The following is a 20,213-nucleotide window of genomic DNA, read 5'->3' on the forward strand; positions in this document are numbered from 1 at the left end:
TTTGTCCTTTCTTCTTCTGCTTGCAGGCTTACCTATACATGCACATTCGCAACAAGGAGTTTCCATGGGGTAATTATGTGACAAATCATTTTCTGATTTTTTTCCCTCAATAATTTCAGGTTTAGGATTCATACTTGGTGGTGTGACTGTATCTGCCTTTGATGGTTGCAATGCCGTTACCAATGTTCAGCACTTGTTTAATAAGATTGGTTTTACTGATGTAGATCATATTTGTCCATTTGGGGTTAAAAAATTGTTGCACCATACCTTCAATGGTATTGGAGGGCTTGTAAGTGCTCTACTGATGGTTGTCCTTATTGATTACCTGATAGTGGTGGGGCTGGTTTTGCATGATCCCTTTTCTCCCCGGGGCTTGATGCTAAAAATGCAATTTACTCCGTTGTTGTCCCTAATACATTTGGAATTGATGATGTTTGCTGAAAGAGTTAGATATTGTTGGCAACTTTGGCAGATAATTTAATGAGTGAGAATTTCTCTTCTAGTTTCATCTGTTGTGAAAATAAAATCAGAAGTTGAAATCAGGATTGTCATGTCTGCTGTATGTCTGTTGTTTTGCTGGTTAATATTCAAAAGCTTTGAGTGCCTGTGCTGCAGGACTTGTTTTCAATGTAAACACGACGTTTTGCATTTGTATTATTTTAATAGTTAATTCAGGGCTCATAGCATGTTGTTGTATACCTTCTAGGATATACTTCTTTCTGATGATGAAACTTCCATGTTTGGCATATTTTGTGCTTGAGTTTAGATCTGCAACGTTGCTACGCAATGTTTTAATACCACATTTTCTCTTGCCTTTGGCGAATGCAGGTCCAGATGGCCTTTTTGAGGTCAAGCACCACTGAAACTGCATGGTTTTTCTGTGAAGGCATCAAAATAATTCCTGTCCATTTGAGAATATCTTCACATCTGTGGTGTAAGCTGTTGAATTTTCATTGAATGTCTTCTGTTGGTTCTTTTCAGTATAAGAAACCATTGCCTTTACTTTGGCGTATCTGTATTTTGCAGTATACTCTTGGGTTCTTGCAAAGTGCTTTCTAAAGAATAAGAATTGAGGGATGATTAAGTCGTTCCAGTTATTCTTTTCAATATAGTTGCTCTTAAATGCCTCATTCTGAATGTCTTAATGCATGAGCTTCATCTACTTGATTTATTTGACATGGACGGATGTGTGTGTTTTCATCCTGGGCCAGGATTCCTGGCCTATGTTTCTTCATGGTTTACGGACTACTATATGATTCATTCCTATTACATTTAAGAATGGAGAATTTTATAATTGACCTTAATCTTGTGAGTCAAAGTCAATCTGTGGCGTTTGTATACTTTTTAGAAATTCTTTTGAGGAAAAATTTGTGTAAAACTAAGATGTTATTGTAAGTGCTTGTTAGTATTCATAGAAAGCATTTTCCTAGAAGTGTGTCAACTGAAACTTTTTTCTCCTACAATAGCAAGATGCTGCTCAAAAAAGAATAACTCAATGACTAAAATGGACTCATCAGATGCTTTTGGCAATATGTTTTAAAGATGAAGAAACACTTTATCATTAATAAATAATAATGCATGGAAAATTGCAAGATTCAGACATGCAGATACACGTTTATGTTATAGAGATAATCAAGTCACTAATTTCTGGGGAACATAAAGCTATATATTTGTTACATAATGGCTCTTCGGCATCGACCCGCAAGCAACCGAAGTTATCTCACTTTCACATTTGCCTTAAATTTTTTTTTTAAAAGGCAACAAGAAGAAAGAATGTGAATAAGACCGTGCCATAAAAATAGTACTTAGTAGGGGTTACTGTTCATTTTTACACTTGCATAAATTGAGCCACAAAAAATACATACAAAAGAGTTGTTTTCTGGTCTCTGTTTGTTCTTAATCTTTGTCTCAATATAACGTCTGGTCTTGGTCTTTGTGGAGGATTTTCTTATCTTACTAGACGGTCTATGTCTGCTTCAAGGTAGTCGCCCAACACTTTGATTATAGTGCGTATGTGTATGTAGTTGTGTTTGGATATTGTTTTTATATATATATATATTATGTTCAAAAATGATTAATATAACGTTGTAGTTTTGTCTTTCGTATCTAAAACTTTATTATATTAGTGTTTACTACGAATACAAAATCGGCAAATTTATTAATATTTTTTAAAAGAGAATACTTGTTTAAAAGGAAACTATTTTCCTCTCGTTGAGATAAAATAATAGCAATATTTAAGCATCAGTTGATACTTTCAATTTTAATTCGATTAATTTAAAGGTGTAAAATACTCATTATTTTTTATCAAATTTTGATTTAGATAATTCTAATTCAAATTATTAAATTAATTTTACATGTTTAAAACGAAACAAAGTAGAAATTGATTTTTTATTTAAACGAAGAAATATTATTTTTTAATTTTTGGTAAATATTCTCGGTTTAGCTCATTTTACTTGTCATGTTGTCTTTTGCATTTTTTTTTTAAGAAAACGTCGATTAGAATTATAATTTGACTAATTTTCCTTATTCATTATTTGATCTCCATTTGATATATTTTTTCTACGACATTAATCTATTTTCACATTTATTAGAATAAGAATAAAAATAAAAAAGTAATTAAATTCTATCTTATTTTAAAATATAAATATTTTAAGTATATTTATTTTAGTAAACATAACAATATATATAGACTATGTTCAAAACACGATTAATATATAAAAAAAAAAATTGTATTTCGTTATCTAAAACTTTTTTATGATATAAGTATTTGCTACGAATATAAAATCTGAATATTGTTTTTTTTTTTGACATTATTTATATATATATATATATATATATATACTTTTTTTTTTTTCCCGTTATAATTTGAGATGATGGGTTGCAATTTTTTCTTCTTCTTCTTCTTCCTTTTTTTTTTTTTTTATATTGCTTAATATTATTTAGTATGAGACCCACCCTTTTTTTTCTTTTTTTTTTTTAAGGGACAACGGACGACAAAGCATGGGTCTAAACCCATGCTTCTATATAGTTATACTAGATAATTGCTGCCCGTGCGCAGAGGAACGACTTCAGAGTTGATATGCTACTGTGTCACTCCCTCTAAAGTCTAGAAATGCCCTTATATTTCATCCTACTCAAACAAATTGAACATAAATAGTTGTTGTGCGTAAATAGGATATGTACATGCGGAGTATACATAGTTGCTGACTATTTATGCTACATAGAAATTTCTTGAAAGAACAAAACTTTTTTTTAATAGTACAACTTCAAAGCCAAAAGATTAAATGCCATAAAAAGACATGACATGAGACATCACACGAAATTCATCATTTGATTTTGCCTGCTAATGTTTTTCATCGTCATCCTTACATCAGAAATTCCTGATAGCCTCCATGCTCCACATTAAATATTGCCAAAATGTGGAAAGCTTTGTGCAACTATTGGCGCCAAGTTTACTGTGTGGTAAATCATCTCACAGTATGAGTTCACCAGCAATATGCATGGACGTATTTCTAAAAAAGTGTCATGCCACCTGCAAGGCTGGAACTTTACCTATATGGTTAGCAAGGCCGTAAAGATCAACCAGATAACCATGATGCACAACAGAAATAACCTCATAATATTCCTGCATAAAATATAAACATAAACAGGCATCTCTTTTATCCGCCAATCTTGCACAATTGCAAGTATGTAAGATACAACCCGGGGGTTTTTATAGGGCAAACCCATCTATCAGAACATCCAAAAAGGCTTATCCACACGTCCCGTGGGTGTTGATAAGACGGGATTCATATGTCAACAGCAGAGGGGAGGATAAAGAACATTAAAAGACCAAACCTTGGTTTTCTGCCAATGGTCTCCCCATTTCAAATATGATGCCTTTATCGTTAATTTCCTTTGTACAATATCAAACTTCCCCTCCTCATATAATGTGTCTTTTAGGAAAAAGAGGTAAGCTTCATAGGAGAATCATTGAAGAGTAGGGATAACAGAGAAACAGCCAAAAAATCATATTTATAAGTCCAACTGTTTCTTGTTTTCTGTTAACTCCTAAAAATTAGAACAAATTACCTTGTGCTGGTTCTTAGAAAAGGTAAAGCAATTCACTTTGCCAACTACAATCCGTCCGTCTCAAAGCAGCAATACTTGCATGTTAGTCAGACACAGGAACTCTAAGAGACAAAGTTGAATCAAAATTGAGATTCTACTTATATCAATTTTTTATTCTTAAGCTATGGTCTCTTGATTTGAAAATACTGAAAAAAGTGATGGTTTAGCAGAAATACGACATAGCGAGGAAATAAGATGTTGAATTTTTCCTTTGGTCCGAACCTTTTCTAGAACCAAAGATCTATTCTATATTTCTATTTGGCTTTGATTTGCAGTACGGAATCTGAAAAATCTTTTGTCAAACCCAGAACAAAAATTCTTTTGTTTTTTTTGGAAAATGGAACTTTGTATCCACCAATAGAGTGAGGTACAATCACAACATTCCTTGGAATTTTTCTCTAAATTGCCCCATAAAAGCACATAGTATGTTTTTTTGAAACTGGTAACTGCTAAAACCACATAGTATGTTAGAACTTTGTTAGTCTAACTTTATCAAACAGATGAACACATTTTTTTCAGGAGTCGTCATTAGTTGAGAAGTTAGAATCACCCAGACTTTGAGCTTAGTTGTAGGATTCTTCTATATAGTTTCAGATCTTTAAAGGAGCTTTTATAATCAAGACCCTTAATTTAAGCTTAATATCGTACTTATAAGTTATATCTCATTAACATCAGTCATTATCTAAGGGACAAATTGAGATAAGACAAAGCACTGAAACTGTACATTAAACTCTGAGAAGCATTAATCAAAAGTAAAAACAGAATACAATTTGGGTACAAGATATATAGTTGGTCTTAACTACATATCCAGATAAAGTGGAAAATACATGATTGACAGCTTACGTTTTCCTTTGATGTGCAGAATTAGGAACCCGGTTCCACTCCGATCCTTCAGGGAATTCTGAAGAGCTGCACCACCCTTTTGTGAGTTTCCAAGCTCCCATTTCTACACACTTCAATATCTATAAATTTCAGAATTAGCACACATCCATCAACCAAAAATATAAATCAATCTTCTAATTAAGAAAACAAAAGCATATAGAATTACCGAAAGAAGAGACATCCAATTTGAGGACGGTAAGCTTAAGGGGTTCCTGCCGTAAGCTCTTCTCCTTCAAGATTTAATCTCTGACCCTAAGAAAAAACTAAATCAGCTTGCGTAACGATACCATTGTATAGATTAAGAAATTCTTTTAATATGATTTGGGTAATATTTAAAAGAGGAGGAAACTGTAGCAGAAATTGAAAGAGAACTTTTTTTTTTTAATCGAAAAAGCAAAAATCTCAGTCTCAAACAATAGGTAAAGAAGGGTATGCACAGATTTTTAACTTAGAAATTAAGCAAGATATTTCCAAAAGTAAATAATGAAGAACTATACATATTGAATATTAAAATCAGACAACCACAAAACACCCCCTGTTGTAATTCTACGTGTAGAGAAGCCTTAAAGTTAATAGCAGCTAGAATAGTTGCTTTTGGGATTGACTGAACGACATCCCCCATTTTCTTCTTCGATCTGTTTTTCTTGTTCTTCTACTATTGATACTTTTTGGCGTCTTCTGCCCGCCAAGTGCCGGAAGGTCAAGGAAATATGCTCTGACTCTTTCATCTTTGTTTATTATGCTCGAGTATATCAAAGAAGTATTTTGGGTGGTTGAATTTATACATAAACCTCTGAACTTCTCTCAAACTTTTAGCTTTTTTGGTCTACTATTATCTATAACAGAATATTTCCATCCACATCTTTCTGCCATATCATCTTCTTGTCGTAAGACCTGGTCGCAGAGCAACTGAATAATTAGACCTAGTTAGATCATGTGTTACCATAATTTTAAGGCATCGAAGAATTTCACAATGATATTAATGTAGAGATCTTAAATTAAACAATCACAAGCTTGAAAAGAGCACACTAATACAAATTTCTAACAAGTTGGCAGAGAGAACAAATGAGCATAATCACTAAGAGAAACACAATTATCCATAAATATAACTGACGATCAATACTATTTTCAATTATATTACCTCGATTGAATCCCCAGCAAAGATTACAACCGACTTCTTTGCAATATGATTTGGTAGAGAGCGAATTTGTCCCATTTAAATCAAGTACAGCTTTCTCATCCTTCGTCAGATGATTTGGTAGCAAGAGGAAGTTTGAGCCTTCAACCCTAACCTGAGCATCAGAGCATAGAGAGCGGCAACAATATGTTAAGGCTCAGGGTTAAGCTCAAGTTACACATAAGATCCTTACACTAAAAAGGATAAAACACGTGTTTCTGATAAACTAAATTGGGCGGCATAGCTGATTCGATCGCTATTCAGTTTCAGAATTGAAGGATACGTTGCATCAGATTATATCAAAGTCGAAAAAGCCCTTAAACCCAAAATTTAAAGAAATCAAGCAGCCATGCCGATAGAGAATGTCGAATTTCGCCTTTCATCAGATCCTGATTTCAGTGCAAAACAAATTTATAGATATCGCACTCATCCGATGATTACTCAAATACAAAACCAACCTGTTACTATTTGATTGTTATATTAAAACATAGATTCATATAAATGAAAAATCCACCTACTGAGAAATTAGCACTTCACGAGATTAACCATAACTCATGTCAACTATTTATAGAATTTGCTTCGAATATATGGATTGTCTACTGACAACAGGGAGTTTTATGCCTCGAGGGCTCTCTTAGGAGCATCAGCTTATGTTGCACTCTCGATATGATTCTAGCGGTGGGCTTATTAAAACTTGCATGAATAACATGTGATATTCTAAAACTTTTAGCATTGAATAAACGTTATATGAGGTGTTGAAATTCCAAAGTCCTATGTCCTAAAATTTGTTCAGTCTAAGAAATATTCCCTGAAAACATTCCTAGGACAGTTATGTAGTTTGCTAATAAAGGAAAAATGATGTGCAAATTTCCAAGAATTCTGTTTATTTGCTATAGCGAGGCTAGAACAGTTAGAAGAATGTGTGTCTCAATAATGTAAGTTGCACCAGAGTCTCCACTATATGTACACCCAATATGAGACATTCTTCATTCAAGATACATCTATCCGTTCACAACGATTATATAAATATGGATCTGCCAAAATACTGAGTATTCCAGATTAAGATTTCAAAATAATTACTTGAATGATTTTTTTTTTTTTTTTAAAAAGGCAACAAAACAGAAGTGGCAAAGTCCATTTCATGACGCTCTGCATTTACAGAGTACTTGACATAAAGCAAATACATGCAACTACAAAGAAATGAATAAGTCATGTTTTTAAACACAAGGAAATTAAACTCACCATAATGCCTACCAAAAGAAAGTGACACTGAACCTTCATATGGTAATCTTAAAAGAAGGTGCATCACCTTTATTTGGGCAGCTAGCCATTTTTGTCCTTGCAAAGAAAATAAAGCACTCTCCACTCTGATAAAGCAACAATTCTGTATAATCAAGTTTGTTCTTTAACCATTTTATCTAAGTGGGAAAAGCATAATAATATTTGAGTATAAGAACTTCAATTCTGAGATGGAGAACAGAATATTATTGCACCAAAGAGTTTAGTAAGTTTTCAAGGTTAGCCAAACTTACAATCAAAGTTCAATGAAAATATTAACTAATATATTAAATGTGTCGATCGATCGACCAGGAGATCAGGAAAGGAAAAGGGAAAACGTAAATGTGCACCTTCCTTCACTATGCAATGCTTCACTTGCAGGCATTTCTAACTGAAGTATACCAGTTCTTGTTGTCAACCACTGCATAACACAAAGAAACATGTATCATTAACCAAAAGTTCTATTTGTTCTTACACCCTCAATAACATAAAGAACTGTTCAGTAACTATTTATATCTTTCAAATTATGGCCTGGAAGCCATATGACTAAAAAGAGGTGATTAAAACAACCTACACCACAACATCTTAATTCTGAAATTATACATATTAGTTGGAAGACAATTCTGCTTAAGTTCTAAATGCTGGTTAAACACCTTTTCTATAAAATCATTTTTTCAAGTAGTATAGATGTCTCATGGTCAATACTGGAATAACTTGCCCCCCTCATTAACACAAAGAATTGTTCAATAACTATCTTATACCTTTCAAATCATGGCCTGGAAGCTATATGACCGAAAATAGGTTATTAATTCAACCAACTAACACCACAGCATCTTAAGCGTGAAATTATACAGATTGGCTAGGAGACATTCTGCCAAGGTCCTAAATGCTCTCATAAGTACTTTCCAAAATGTCACCTGGTAGTGGAAGTCGATTTAGAAAGATGGTGGACATAAAGAGGAAAAAAAAACCGGCAGAATCTTTTGAATTTATAAACAATACAGAGTATGCATTAGTACAAATTCGAATGCTATTCAAGAGAGACAAAATGAACACCTATGCTGGAATAAAAATACAATATCATGCAGCAGTATGAGGATTCTTTTAGCAAACTGTAAATTTCCTCAGCAGACATAAGATACACAAAATAGAAAAGTACCACTCACCGCATGTAAGCATAATAGTTGTAGAAAAAGCAAATCTAAGAGCTGTCCAAACTAAAAGGAATGAAGTTAATGCACTTTTTCACACTTGCAATGGATAAGAACTGGATAATTCTCATTATAAAAGAAAAAAAATGGATAATTTTTGACATCTACAGACATTAAGAAAAGAAAGTATGCATCCATTCACCAGGATTATTGACCTAGAAGCATGACAGAGAGAATGTTAGAGACTGCTTACCTGTTAGACATTTCAAAGCCACTGGTATAGCACAACTGGACATAGCTGATGTCTCCTGAAAAGGAAAATGTTTTTTTCAATCAATAATATAAAATCCAGAGAATAGACAACAAAAGTATACTCCAAACAAATTGTTCTTCAGACTCTTCCACTTATTTTTTTTCCCATTATATTTTCCATTAAAGTTGTTTCCACCCCCTACCCCCCACCCTCCCCATATTCAAATCCACCTCGTTCAGTTGCTACTTTTGTGTCTCCTTTGACTGAACAAAAGTGTTCATTTTTTTGTTGTCTTCTCCAATGTCATTCAAGGTTAGTGTCAGGAAGGAACCAGACTACTTTTCGTTTTCAGCACATGACTGAATATACACCTTTCCAGATGTTGGTTGATAATTGCGTGCAAATGATTCTTTCACTTGGATTCTGAACATCTTGCATTGATAGGAACTCTTTTCCGGATAAGAAATTCACTTGTTTTGTGAGTTCAGTCATGTAAAAATAAAAAAATATAAGTTGTTTAACTTTACCAACAACACAACTATTTGATGTGGTTACATGAAATTTATTTAAAGCTGTAATTTGTATCTTAACTACAGTTAAATTTGTGAATCTCCTCTGCAATAAGGAATCATCATATTCTTTTTTAAAAATTTCTCTATCACATTGCCTCTTGTCACTCCCTACAACAATATCTCAGAAAATAAACCTGAAGATTTTTAGTTTCTCCTAACAGAGAATCAGGAAGCACATATAGTATATTGATACTCCTATTAACAAATTGAAAAGCAAAAGAATTACATACCTTCCTGCTCACCATTCTTGAAGAACTTTTCCTTCAAACATTCAGTTTCTTCTATTTTACCCAAACATTATCCCCAAAAAAATTAAGCAAAATACAGAATAAATAGTGTGCTAACCTTCTCAAATTAGCGGACTATGTAGAGTATATGTTTTATATTGAGAAAATTAGAGTAAAACAATCCCACATCTCCGCCTAAAGAACTCATGACAACAATAATCAAGAGAAGAGTACAAAAAATTTGAAGAATAGTCTAAAATGAATATTAACTTTAAAATTGAGCTCAAAGTTTTGCCCTAAACTCTTTCTCCTTCAAGCCTAAATCTCCAACTCCAAAATACTCAAACAGTGTTCTCGAGAAAAGAACGAAATTTGAGCAAAACTTGTAGAAGACGTAGCAATGGATCTTTTTTTAGATCTAACTTGCATGTGGCGTCTCTTTGCTGATAGAGATAGAGATTTTTTTATTTTTATTTTTATACAAAGGGGCATGTGGAGAAAGTGAGAAGCTTCCGGATTTGGTGGAAATGTCATAATTGCCCTTTGGACGGACGACGATCCCACTTTCACTCATGCTTCTATATTTTTTGTAATTGCCTTTTTTTTTTCTTTTCGAATAAAAATTTATGTGACTTAAAAAAATTAGCCTTGTTTTTCTTTGTCCTTTTTTCTGTTTAGACTATAGTAGGACCATAACTTTGTGGCACATTTCTTCTTTGCTTCATGGAGTATCCTGACGAGTCCTTTTCACTATATAGGATAATTAACATTTGAGACCAAAATAATTCATTTGAGACCAAAATAACCCATTAAAAAAAAAAGTGACATAACTACCTTTTGCGCACTAAATTAGTACAAGTAATAGGGCTAAAACTGCACTTTTTCAGATTATCTTCTATTGCACTAATTTAGTGCGCAGAAAAGGACTAAATTCTGAATTAACTCACATTGCGCTACCATCGAAGTGCGCAATAAATGGGTTTAATAAAACGCCCCACCCTTGTGAAATTTCAATGTTTGAAAATTTCACCTTTTTATATACTTTGACCAAAGATTTGTCGTGTTTCAAAACGCTAAAATATCAATAATCAATATTTTATACAGAACTTTATCTTTTTCTGCGAACAATAATATCGGCTCAATACATCAAGTATACGCAAACATTTGGATCGTCGTTTTAGGGATTGTAAAGTGTCCCGAAGTGAGTTTTGTTTGTTTGAAAACTTGTTATCTTTAGGTTTAAGTGTTTTATTTTATAAGGTTTTGATTTAAGCGTATTATTATTTAGTCAAGACATACTTTATTTCGAATAAGTCGAGATTGTTTTCATAATTAATTTAGGACATTGCACGAGTTATTAATAAACGATAATAAAGACTAAGATAACTATTTATCACTAAGAAAATAATACCAAAAAAAATATAATATTAACATAAAATTTTAGTGATATATTTTATTTTAGCGTGTTATTTTTTAGTTAATGCGTAAATTTTTTTTTGTTTTTATAATTAGTTTAGGATGTCACGCGAGTTAGTTATAAACGATAACAAAGAATAAAATAAGATTTATCATTAAGGAATAAATACGCAAAAAATATACTTAATTTTTACTTAAACCGTGCATCATGCACCATGCGCCCATAATATATCTAATGTATTCTTATAATACCTTCTCAATGCTCCCACCTAGATTTGATCCCAGGTGGTTGGCATAAAAAAGAGATGGCTAAACCACCAAGCCAAGTTGGTGAAAGTGATAATGTAGACACTTTTTATTTTTTATAATGTTCACTAATGCTATCTAACTTGTTTTCATAAATTGAATTTCGAGCCTTGAAATTGACATTCAAAATATCACTACCACGGGATTACCATCTTCAAATATATTTTTTATCATTAGATTTTTACTAAAGATGAATGAAAGTTGTGCACCAATTTGAGGCAAAATTGAAATTGAATGGGATAAAGGACGTTTTTCTAAAAATTGACCAGGCCAAACCACCTTGCGACTGTTTGAGCGGCTAGATCTCCGAAAAATACGCAAAATAATAAAATTAAAAAAACGCATAAATCAAACGTCCGAGCGCAAAGTTATGACCATTTAATGTTTCACTAATTTACAACTACTTTTTCTCCCTATACTCATTATTTGATAATTTTATCTTATTTTTATAACTACTTAAGTCTACTGGATGAAAAATTTATGGGACTTGCATAACGCATTACGTATAAAAAGTTATGACCGTTTAAATTACTGCACTATAAAGTAAAACACTTAAACCTAAAGGTAATAAGTTTTCAAATAAACAAAACTTACTTTGGGGCACTTTACAACCCCTAAAATGACGATCCAAATGTTTACGTATACTTAATGTATTGAGCCGATATTATTGTCCGCATAAAAAAATATCAAGTTCTATATAAAATATTGATATTCCAGCGTTTTGAAACATGACTAATCTTTGGTCAAAGTATGGAAAAAACGTGAAATTTTCAAACTTTGAAATTGCAAAAGGGTGGGGCGTTTTATTAAACCCCTATTGCGCACTAATTTAGTGCGCAATAGGAGTTATCCGTAAATTTGGCGAATATTTTATGCACTAAATTAGTGCGCAATAAAACTTTCGAAAAGGTGCAGTTTAGCCCTATTGCGCACTAAATTAGTGCACAAAGGTAGTTATGTCACTTTTTTTTTAATGGGTTATTTTGGTCTCAAATGTTAGTTTTTGGGTTATTTTGGTCTCAAATGTTAGTTTTTGGGTTATTTAAGTTGCGGACTCTTAACATTTTGCACCCAACACAGGAAAAGGAGAAAAAGATTGTGCACCCAAAAAAGGAGAACAAAAAAAGAGAGAAGAAAAAACAGAAAGTATATCTTTATTTTACCCTTTCTGATTCTTTTAAAAACAGTGCGCCTCAGCTGCCGTTTTAATCATTAAATGATTTCATTTTATTATAGCAAATAGTTGAGTAATTTGGTTCATATAGTAGTTATCAAAGTTTGTAAAGTAGGAAATATTTACGTGCTGATTAAATATAAATGAATTGACGTGCATTGATTAATAATAAAGAGATTATTATTATACAAGAATCACTTATTTTGAGCATTTTTGTTTTAAAATGATCTAATTATTATATTGTTAACATGGTCTGATCTCATACGATTTTTAATTGTTCGTAAATGATCTTTAGACTGTAATAGAAAAGGTACATAAATTACAAACATATTAAAAGATGATAAATTACTAAGTCCGGCGAAAACAAGAGTAAACAACGAAGAAATTGCACGGTTTGGCTATCAAATAGACCAATCTTTAATTTTTGCATGTAAATTTTCGCTATTTATCCCTTACGACAAAACATTATCACCTGATATTTTCAAAAGCTTACAAAATTTTCAATCGTGGTCTAATCTCACAAGATATTTAATTCGTCAAAAGGAATCTTTAAACCATGATTTAAATCCAAAATGATAAATTGAAAAAATGATAATCTACTAAACAATAGTCCCAAAAAGGAACAATTGCCAAAAAAACGAAATGATAACAAATGTGCAACAACTTGTTCATAAAACAGGAGTAAACAACATAGGTGGGCCGTGGATTATGACCAGAGGCCCAAGTGCGCGAAAACTCATGCTATCTTCGTCCCAATTTTCTCATGATTCTGATTAGGGTATGTTTCTATCTACTATTAAGTAAATAACTATCAAGAATGAAATAATTTTTTACTTTGGTTAAAAGCCCATTTTCTGAAAAACGAGAATAGGAATGAAATAAAATAAATCGAAATAGAAAGAAAAGAATTTAATTGCAAAAGCAAAAAGGAGGGATATCTTGTTTTTTTTTTGCTTCCTTCTTTCTTTCCTATAATTCAATTTTGATTTCTATTTATAGAGATAAAATTTTTGTCATGATTCGTGAAGTAATGGACTCTAATTTTTTTTCGTAATTGAAAATTTGAGGTTGAAATGTATATGTGATATAGCTATAAAGTAAATTTATATAACACTCTTTTCTTCTTAGTTAATCCCAAAAAGAACAATACATTTATTTAGTAATTTAATTTTAAATTTACCTTTTTATTCTTAATGAAATTATTTCTCGCCATAAAAATTTCTATAATGTATTTTAGATTACAAATTTCAATTTTTTTCAAATATTAGTTAAATTTCGTGCCAAATAAAACACCGTATAAATTGGACGGAGGGAGTAATTTCACATTTCAGGTCTCAAAAATTGGCGCACAAACCAAAAAAATTCCCCCAAATTTCATTTGAAAATCCCTCCAATTCACATTTCAAATACAACAACAACCCAACCCAACCTAAAAAATTTCCCCCAAATTCAATGGCAGATTTCGGAGCTCCATCTTTCTCTCTAGGGCTCGAATTCGACATTGATTCGGAGCCCCAATCCACTGTACTACCAAAACCCCCAATAAACTTACAAACAATCAATGAATTTGATGATGACGACGATGATTTTGAATCCCCCAAAACGGGTAATGACCCGCAAGTTTCGGATCCACCTAGATCTCTCAAACGACTGCGTCGGGGCTCCATTTCAAAACCCGAACCGCCGGCCCAAAAGTTGAAGCTAGGAAAGGAAGCATGGTGTAATGTGGATGATGATATTGAAGAGTTTTCTTCTCAAGAAGATGAACCTAAGGGTAAAAAAGACTTCACCTTTTTTTGTTTTAGGGTTTTATATTTTCTTAGTTTACTTGTATTTTTGTTACAACTCTGTTAATTTGAGCTGGGAAAAGCATAGGAAGATCTAATAAATAGTCAATTTGTGCTAAAAAAGAATAAAAGAAAAATGATGATTTCTATTTAAGTTAGCTTTCATTCTTTCTTTAAGTTTTGGGGTTGTATTATTTGAGATATGCTACTCCCTCCGTCCCATATTAGTTGTCCACGTTACTACAAACATACATCCCAAAATACTTGTCAATTTACAAAACCAAGATAGAATTAATTAAAAAAAATTCCCATTTTTCCCTTAACATCAGATGTTTTTGGAAGTAACATTAGAAGCTAGGACAGGCATGGTGTAATGTGGATGATGATATTGAAGAGTTAGCGATGAACCTAAGGGGAAAAAAGACTTCAACTTTTTTGTTTTAGGGTTTTATATTTAGCTGCATTTCTACTTTTTTTGGTCTTTTATTTTGTTAGTTTTACTTATGTTTCTGTTAGAATTCGGTTAATTTGAGCTGAGCAAAGCATAGGAGGCCCTTATTCTTTACGCTCTATGTCTATTTTCTAAAAATATTTACGCCACGTAGCCCAGACTTTGTGTATAAACACCCAATTTTCAACATATTTGTGTGTAAACACCTTTTATATACTATTATACACTTTATACAAGGTTGATACATTATGTATAATGCTTTCTCCCTAGGTATAATATTGTTCATTGGGCTATGTTGCGTAAATATTTTCAAAAAGTTGTATATTTTTGAAAATTGTCCCCTTTGTCTTTAGCTACATTTCTACAATTTGGTGTTTTATTTTCTTAGTTTACTTATGTTTCTGTTAGAACTCCGTCATCTGAGCTTAGCAAAGCATAGGAGGCCCCAATTCTTTCTTTTAATTTTGGGGTTTGATTAATGAAATAGTCTATCCATACTGATTTCTGTTTCAGTTAACTTTTGTTATTTCTTTAATTTTTGGGGTTCTATTTCTCGAAATATTCCAGTACACAAGGTTGATTTTGGGATAGCCTAGTAATAGCAGAAAAGCTCTTTGGGATAATTACTCTCTATGTCTAGTTGGGAGAAAATATTTACACCACGTAGCCCATATTTTGAGTTTCTTACCCAGTTTAGCCCATATTTGTGAATAAGCACCTTTTATACTCTATTATAAACTTTTAAGGTTGATATACTATGTATAATGCTTTCCCCTGGGTATAATGTTGTAGTATAATTTTGTATAATGTTGTATAATATTGTATATTGAGCTACCTTTCTACATTTTTGGTGTTTTATTTCTTAGTTTACTTCTATTTCTGTTACAACTCTGTCAATTTGAGCTGAGCAAAGCATAAGAGACCCTAATTCTTTCTTTTATTTTTGAGGTTTGACTGATGAAATAGTTTCATGCTAAAAATAAATAAACAACGATGCTGATTTCTATTTCAGTTAGCTTTCATTCTTTCTTTAATTTTTGGGGTTCTATTGCTTGAGATTTACTACTCCCTCCGTCCCATATTAGTTTTCCACGGTTACTAAAAATACACGTCCCAAAATACTTGTCAATTTACAAAACCAACATAGAATTAATTAATTTTTTTCCCATTTTGTCCTTAACATTAGTTGCTTTTGAAAGTAGCCAATATTGATTAGAGTGCAATTTATTGGAGAGAAATAAGAGTAAAGTAGTAAAATACACTTTTATTTATGATTTCTCAAGGGGCGTGCAAAATGAAAATGTGACAACTAATATGAGACAGAGGGAGTAGTGCACATGGTTTCAGAGGCTGGTTTTGGGATAGCCTAGTAATAGCGGAAAAGCTCTTTTTTTATTTTATTTACTGGGACTTGTAAGTATGTCTAAATTGAAGATCATATTTTCAGTTTCTGTATCACCAGAGCAGAATTGAATGACGAAGCTTAAATAAGTACTTGCAATGGACGAAGGGAAGACTCTTGTATTTCAGTAATCTACTATTGTGAAAACAAGATCCTCGTATAAGCTTGCTTTAAAATTAAAAACTTGCATGAAAAGTGCTGTTAAGATCTGCTTTAGAATCCAATGCATTGCTCGTGTGTGCGACAATATGATAATTGAATGAAAAATTGACTAGATAAACCAATATCACTTTGGACAAAGTAATTTCAAAAGATCTGTATTCTCTCATAAGAAATGTGGCCTTTAAACAGAGCATAATGAAAGCAACCAGTATATACTACTACAAATTAGTTGTAATTAAGTATCAATTGTTGTTACACATACAGTAGTCTTGGTGGTAGGAGTCTTTTAGTTGAGTTAAAGATTGTATAATGGTTGAGGGAAAAGTGTGCAATTTTTTTTTTTTGAAATGATGGGCTTTGAGTCAATTTATGTGCACTTAGTCTATTCCACTGGGTACTTGCATCCTTGACATGTACAGAGAATTGGATGACCGTGCCCACCAAAAATGAGGCATACATGGAGAGATCACCTGACTTTTATTTTCTTTAATCTCTATTGGATTTGAACTCTGATTCCTTACGATCTTCATTCCAACTTTGTTAACCACTAGGCCATACCCTTGGGTGTTGGTACAAGTGTGAGATTTAGGGAACCTTGAATTTGTTTAAGACAAAATAATTTAGAATTGGAATGAAATGAGCTCCTAGCACAGGAAATGGATACAGAAGATTCACGTAGCTGACCCACTTGTTACCAACAACAACAACATACTCAGTATAATCCCACAAAGTGTGGTCTGGGGAGCTGACCAACTTGTTACCATTTTCAAAAAAAGATTTACGTAGCTTACTCTAACTAGTTTGCTGTTGAGTTATTGCACAAGAAAAATGTGTGGTATGTTTGGCCTTGTACTATGTACTAGAAGCAACATTCATGGTTGTTTGGTGGACATTCTGTTGCAATGTACATCTTAAATATCCTATTAGCTGTGTGCTCAAGAAATATATTATGAGAAATGCACCATCATTATTAGCTTGTAACTAGGGAGTTCTACTTATGTTTCAGTAAGACTATGTATCAGCACGTTCTCTATGTCTAGTCTGACAAATCAGATCTTGGGCAACCTCAAGGTTTTGCATGTTCTTTCTCCGTGTTTTAATTCGGCGATACTGTCCTACATTTTAATCTCCATCTTTTTTTGGTCTGACAAATCTGATCATAGATAAATGTTATGTAATTTGTTGAAGATTTGTATGAAAACTTATTAATAACCCTTATGCATTTTTAATATTGTTTGCATCAGATCATCCAAAATGTCACAGTTCCGTGTGCAGCAGTTCAAAAATCCCGTTACAGGGGCATAGGGTATTATCCTCACAATCTGCAAGCAGATGTACAGGAAGGAAGAATGACGTTTCAAATGTTTCTTCCATTTCCCAGAGTATGGGAACTAGCACTAGCAATTTGGTCTTCCCGGAGCTAACTATTAGTCCATTGAGAAGGTTTCAGTTGATTGACTCTGATTCTGACGAACCTTCCCAAAGTGAAGTCATGGAAAAAGAATCAGATCATGTCGATTCAACTTTGAGCGGTATTCAACGGAATAGTGGTGCAGATTTAAGTTGCCAGAGAAATGCAGGACCTTCTGCTGGAACTTTGAAGACTAAAGATCTGTGGGAAGACTTCTGTTCAGATAAGACTTTTAATATTGCTACACCTGCTCTTGATGAGGTTTGTGAAGAATATTTCAAATCCGTAAAAGATGGTAAAAGAACTCAGAGTAGCAACAGTGGTTTAACTGAAAGTAGCATGCGACCTCAGGGCCTTCTTCTCCCTGCTCACTGTTACTTTTTCCATAAGGATCCAAGAATCCAAAAGCTAGTTCGTGATCGTTTGCCTAACTTTTTTCCCTTGGGTGCTGAGAACATTCTTGGACAAAAGCAAGATGATGCATCAGTTATAGATTACATGTAATGTATTTGCTTCTTGCTCCTCTTTTAGTCTCTTTTTCATGAATTATATGACTTATTCCAAAGGTCTATGTGCATGTTGTCTTCAGGGGCCAATTTTGTCATGAAGGAGGCTCTAAAAAGACTTCTCAGAAATCTGCTGTTGTGACAAAATCTAGAAAGGGCAGAAAGAATGTGAAACAAACAAATTCTGTGGAAGAATCACAGGGATCCGAGAGATGGGTGAACCCTAAGAGCTCTGCTGGTATTCCAAAAGATGCTGGCAGGAGAAGGGTGCAGGCAGTTGGCAAATCAGCGGGTCATTGGTACACAACTGGAGATGGAAAGAAAGTAAGTTAATATTCCATCTCAGTATTTGGAGCAGGTCATTGATGTACTTGTTGCAGTTTTTTTGGTTAAATAGTCGCCGATGATCTTAACAAATTCAAGAACTGTACTATAGATGCTGGTTGCTGCTGAAACTTGGGTAGAGTTTGTACTAGTTTGGCATACTTGATGTCTCTAAACCATAGTTGGGATATGGATGTCAGTGGATAATTCACTAAATTTATCCCATTCTCCCACAACTTGGAGTACTCATTAAACATTTGCGTTCAATCTGTGTAGCTTCATGGAATCTCCTTGTTCTTTTTAGATCGATTCGTGATGTTCTGAAATCTCTTTGGTGTTGTTTTAGAATTGATTCAGGACATCCTATCTTCTGTACATTAATCAAAGAATTGATCTACTTTTTATCAGGTTTACGTTGCCAAAAATGGGCAGGAGTTTTCTGGTCAAAGCGCATATAGATGTTATAGAAAGGTACATTTTTTCTATTTTCTTCATTGCTATAGTCAGTAATGGTTATGAACACTGAACTCTTTGTTTCCTTTGTTATGTCAATGTCTTTTTGGCTTTGATATGTCGTCATTATAAAGTTTGATACTTCTGAATATATACAACGGAAAAGGCTCAAATATGCCATCCAACTATCGCAAATGGCTCATTTATGCCACTCGTCTATAGTTTAGCTCATTTATGCCATCGAACTATAGTAAATGACTCATTTATACCATCGAACTATAGGAAATGACTCATTTATACTCATCAATAGTTTGACTCATTTATGTCATCGCTCATTATCAAAATGACTCATCCATGTCATTTTTCATTAAGGATTTTTATAATACTAAATATGAGTGGAGCGTTTGATTAAACTAACCCAATTTTAAATACCAAACTAATAAAAAAAAGTCAACCATAATCTAGTTGGAGGTCACGTGTTATATATGGTATTGTAAAAACTTTAATGAAATAGCATGAATGAGTCATTTTGGTAACATGCGATGACATAAATGAGTCAAAACTATTGATGAGTGGCATAAATGAATAGAGTTCCTTGTAAAGAAACGCGGTCATAAATGTGGTTCATATGAGCCTTTTCCGTATATATAATCATCTGATGAATGCATATCCTGTACTTTCCCCGTTTGCAGGAGAGTGGAGCTGGATTTAAAAAGTCAACAAAGAAGGCTACTGGCAAAAGGAAAGCAACTTCAAAGAAGAAATAGAGCTCCTTGTAGAAACGCGGTCCGTGGTTCATGTTAATATGTTTGGAAAAAGAAATTTTGATCAACCAAAGTATTGTATACTAGTAGTTTGTTTTCTATGACGACAGATTAATACATGCAAAAGGCCTGGATTTGTTTTGTCTCCCTATTCTCATTTTAGTCTTCCTTCCCTATTCTCAGCCTTTTCCTTTTCCCAAGTTTGTTTCTTTATTCCAAAGTTTCTTAACTTTTTTGTTTTTGTTCTCGTTATCTTTAATTAATAGCTTAGCAACAATTTTAGGAGCACGGAATGTTGAATATGTTTGACAGAATTGGATCCAAATACAATACGAAAACTGAAATAAAGTAATTTCACGAACAAGATTTAGTGAAAAATGTTGAATGGGATAGCTCAAGATTATGTG

General features: G+C 32.9%; 1 protein-coding gene and 2 long non-coding RNA genes across 29 annotated transcripts; 2 read left to right on the plus strand and 1 right to left on the minus strand.

Annotated features, from left to right (window-relative positions):
• On the plus strand, positions 1 to 1,130 carry LOC132037075 (uncharacterized). The gene is made up of 2 exons (XR_009409762.1): positions 1 to 69; positions 829 to 1,130. It is a non-coding gene; the product is annotated as an uncharacterized LOC132037075 (long non-coding RNA).
• Positions 1,131 to 3,096: 1,966 nt separating this feature from the next.
• On the minus strand, positions 3,097 to 10,228 carry LOC132037901 (uncharacterized). 27 transcript variants are annotated; one of them, XR_009410114.1, is made up of 7 exons: positions 9,654 to 10,228; positions 8,852 to 8,896; positions 7,798 to 7,868; positions 7,479 to 7,536; positions 6,134 to 7,203; positions 5,159 to 5,244; positions 3,097 to 5,072 (listed from the first exon to the last, which is right to left on the minus strand). It is a non-coding gene; the product is annotated as an uncharacterized LOC132037901 (long non-coding RNA). The 27 variants fall into 27 exon arrangements; XR_009410102.1 differs by adding an exon at positions 8,209 to 8,364 and having other exon boundaries at positions 7,479 to 7,553; positions 8,852 to 10,228; XR_009410106.1 differs by having other exon boundaries at positions 6,134 to 6,279; positions 8,852 to 10,228.
• Positions 10,229 to 13,862: 3,634 nt separating this feature from the next.
• On the plus strand, positions 13,863 to 19,925 carry LOC132036705 (uncharacterized). The gene is made up of 5 exons (XM_059427084.1): positions 13,863 to 14,320; positions 17,593 to 18,259; positions 18,349 to 18,589; positions 18,998 to 19,060; positions 19,735 to 19,925. The coding sequence occupies exons 1-5, from the start codon at positions 13,999 to 14,001 to the stop codon at positions 19,807 to 19,809; spliced, it is 1,368 nt and encodes a 455-aa protein (XP_059283067.1). The 5' UTR covers positions 13,863 to 13,998; the 3' UTR covers positions 19,810 to 19,925.
• The last annotated feature ends 288 nt before the right edge of the window (positions 19,926 to 20,213 follow it).

Source organism: Lycium ferocissimum, chromosome 11 (genome assembly GCF_029784015.1).
Source record: "Lycium ferocissimum isolate CSIRO_LF1 chromosome 11, AGI_CSIRO_Lferr_CH_V1, whole genome shotgun sequence".
Lineage (NCBI taxonomy): Eukaryota > Viridiplantae > Streptophyta > Magnoliopsida > Solanales > Solanaceae > Lycium > Lycium ferocissimum.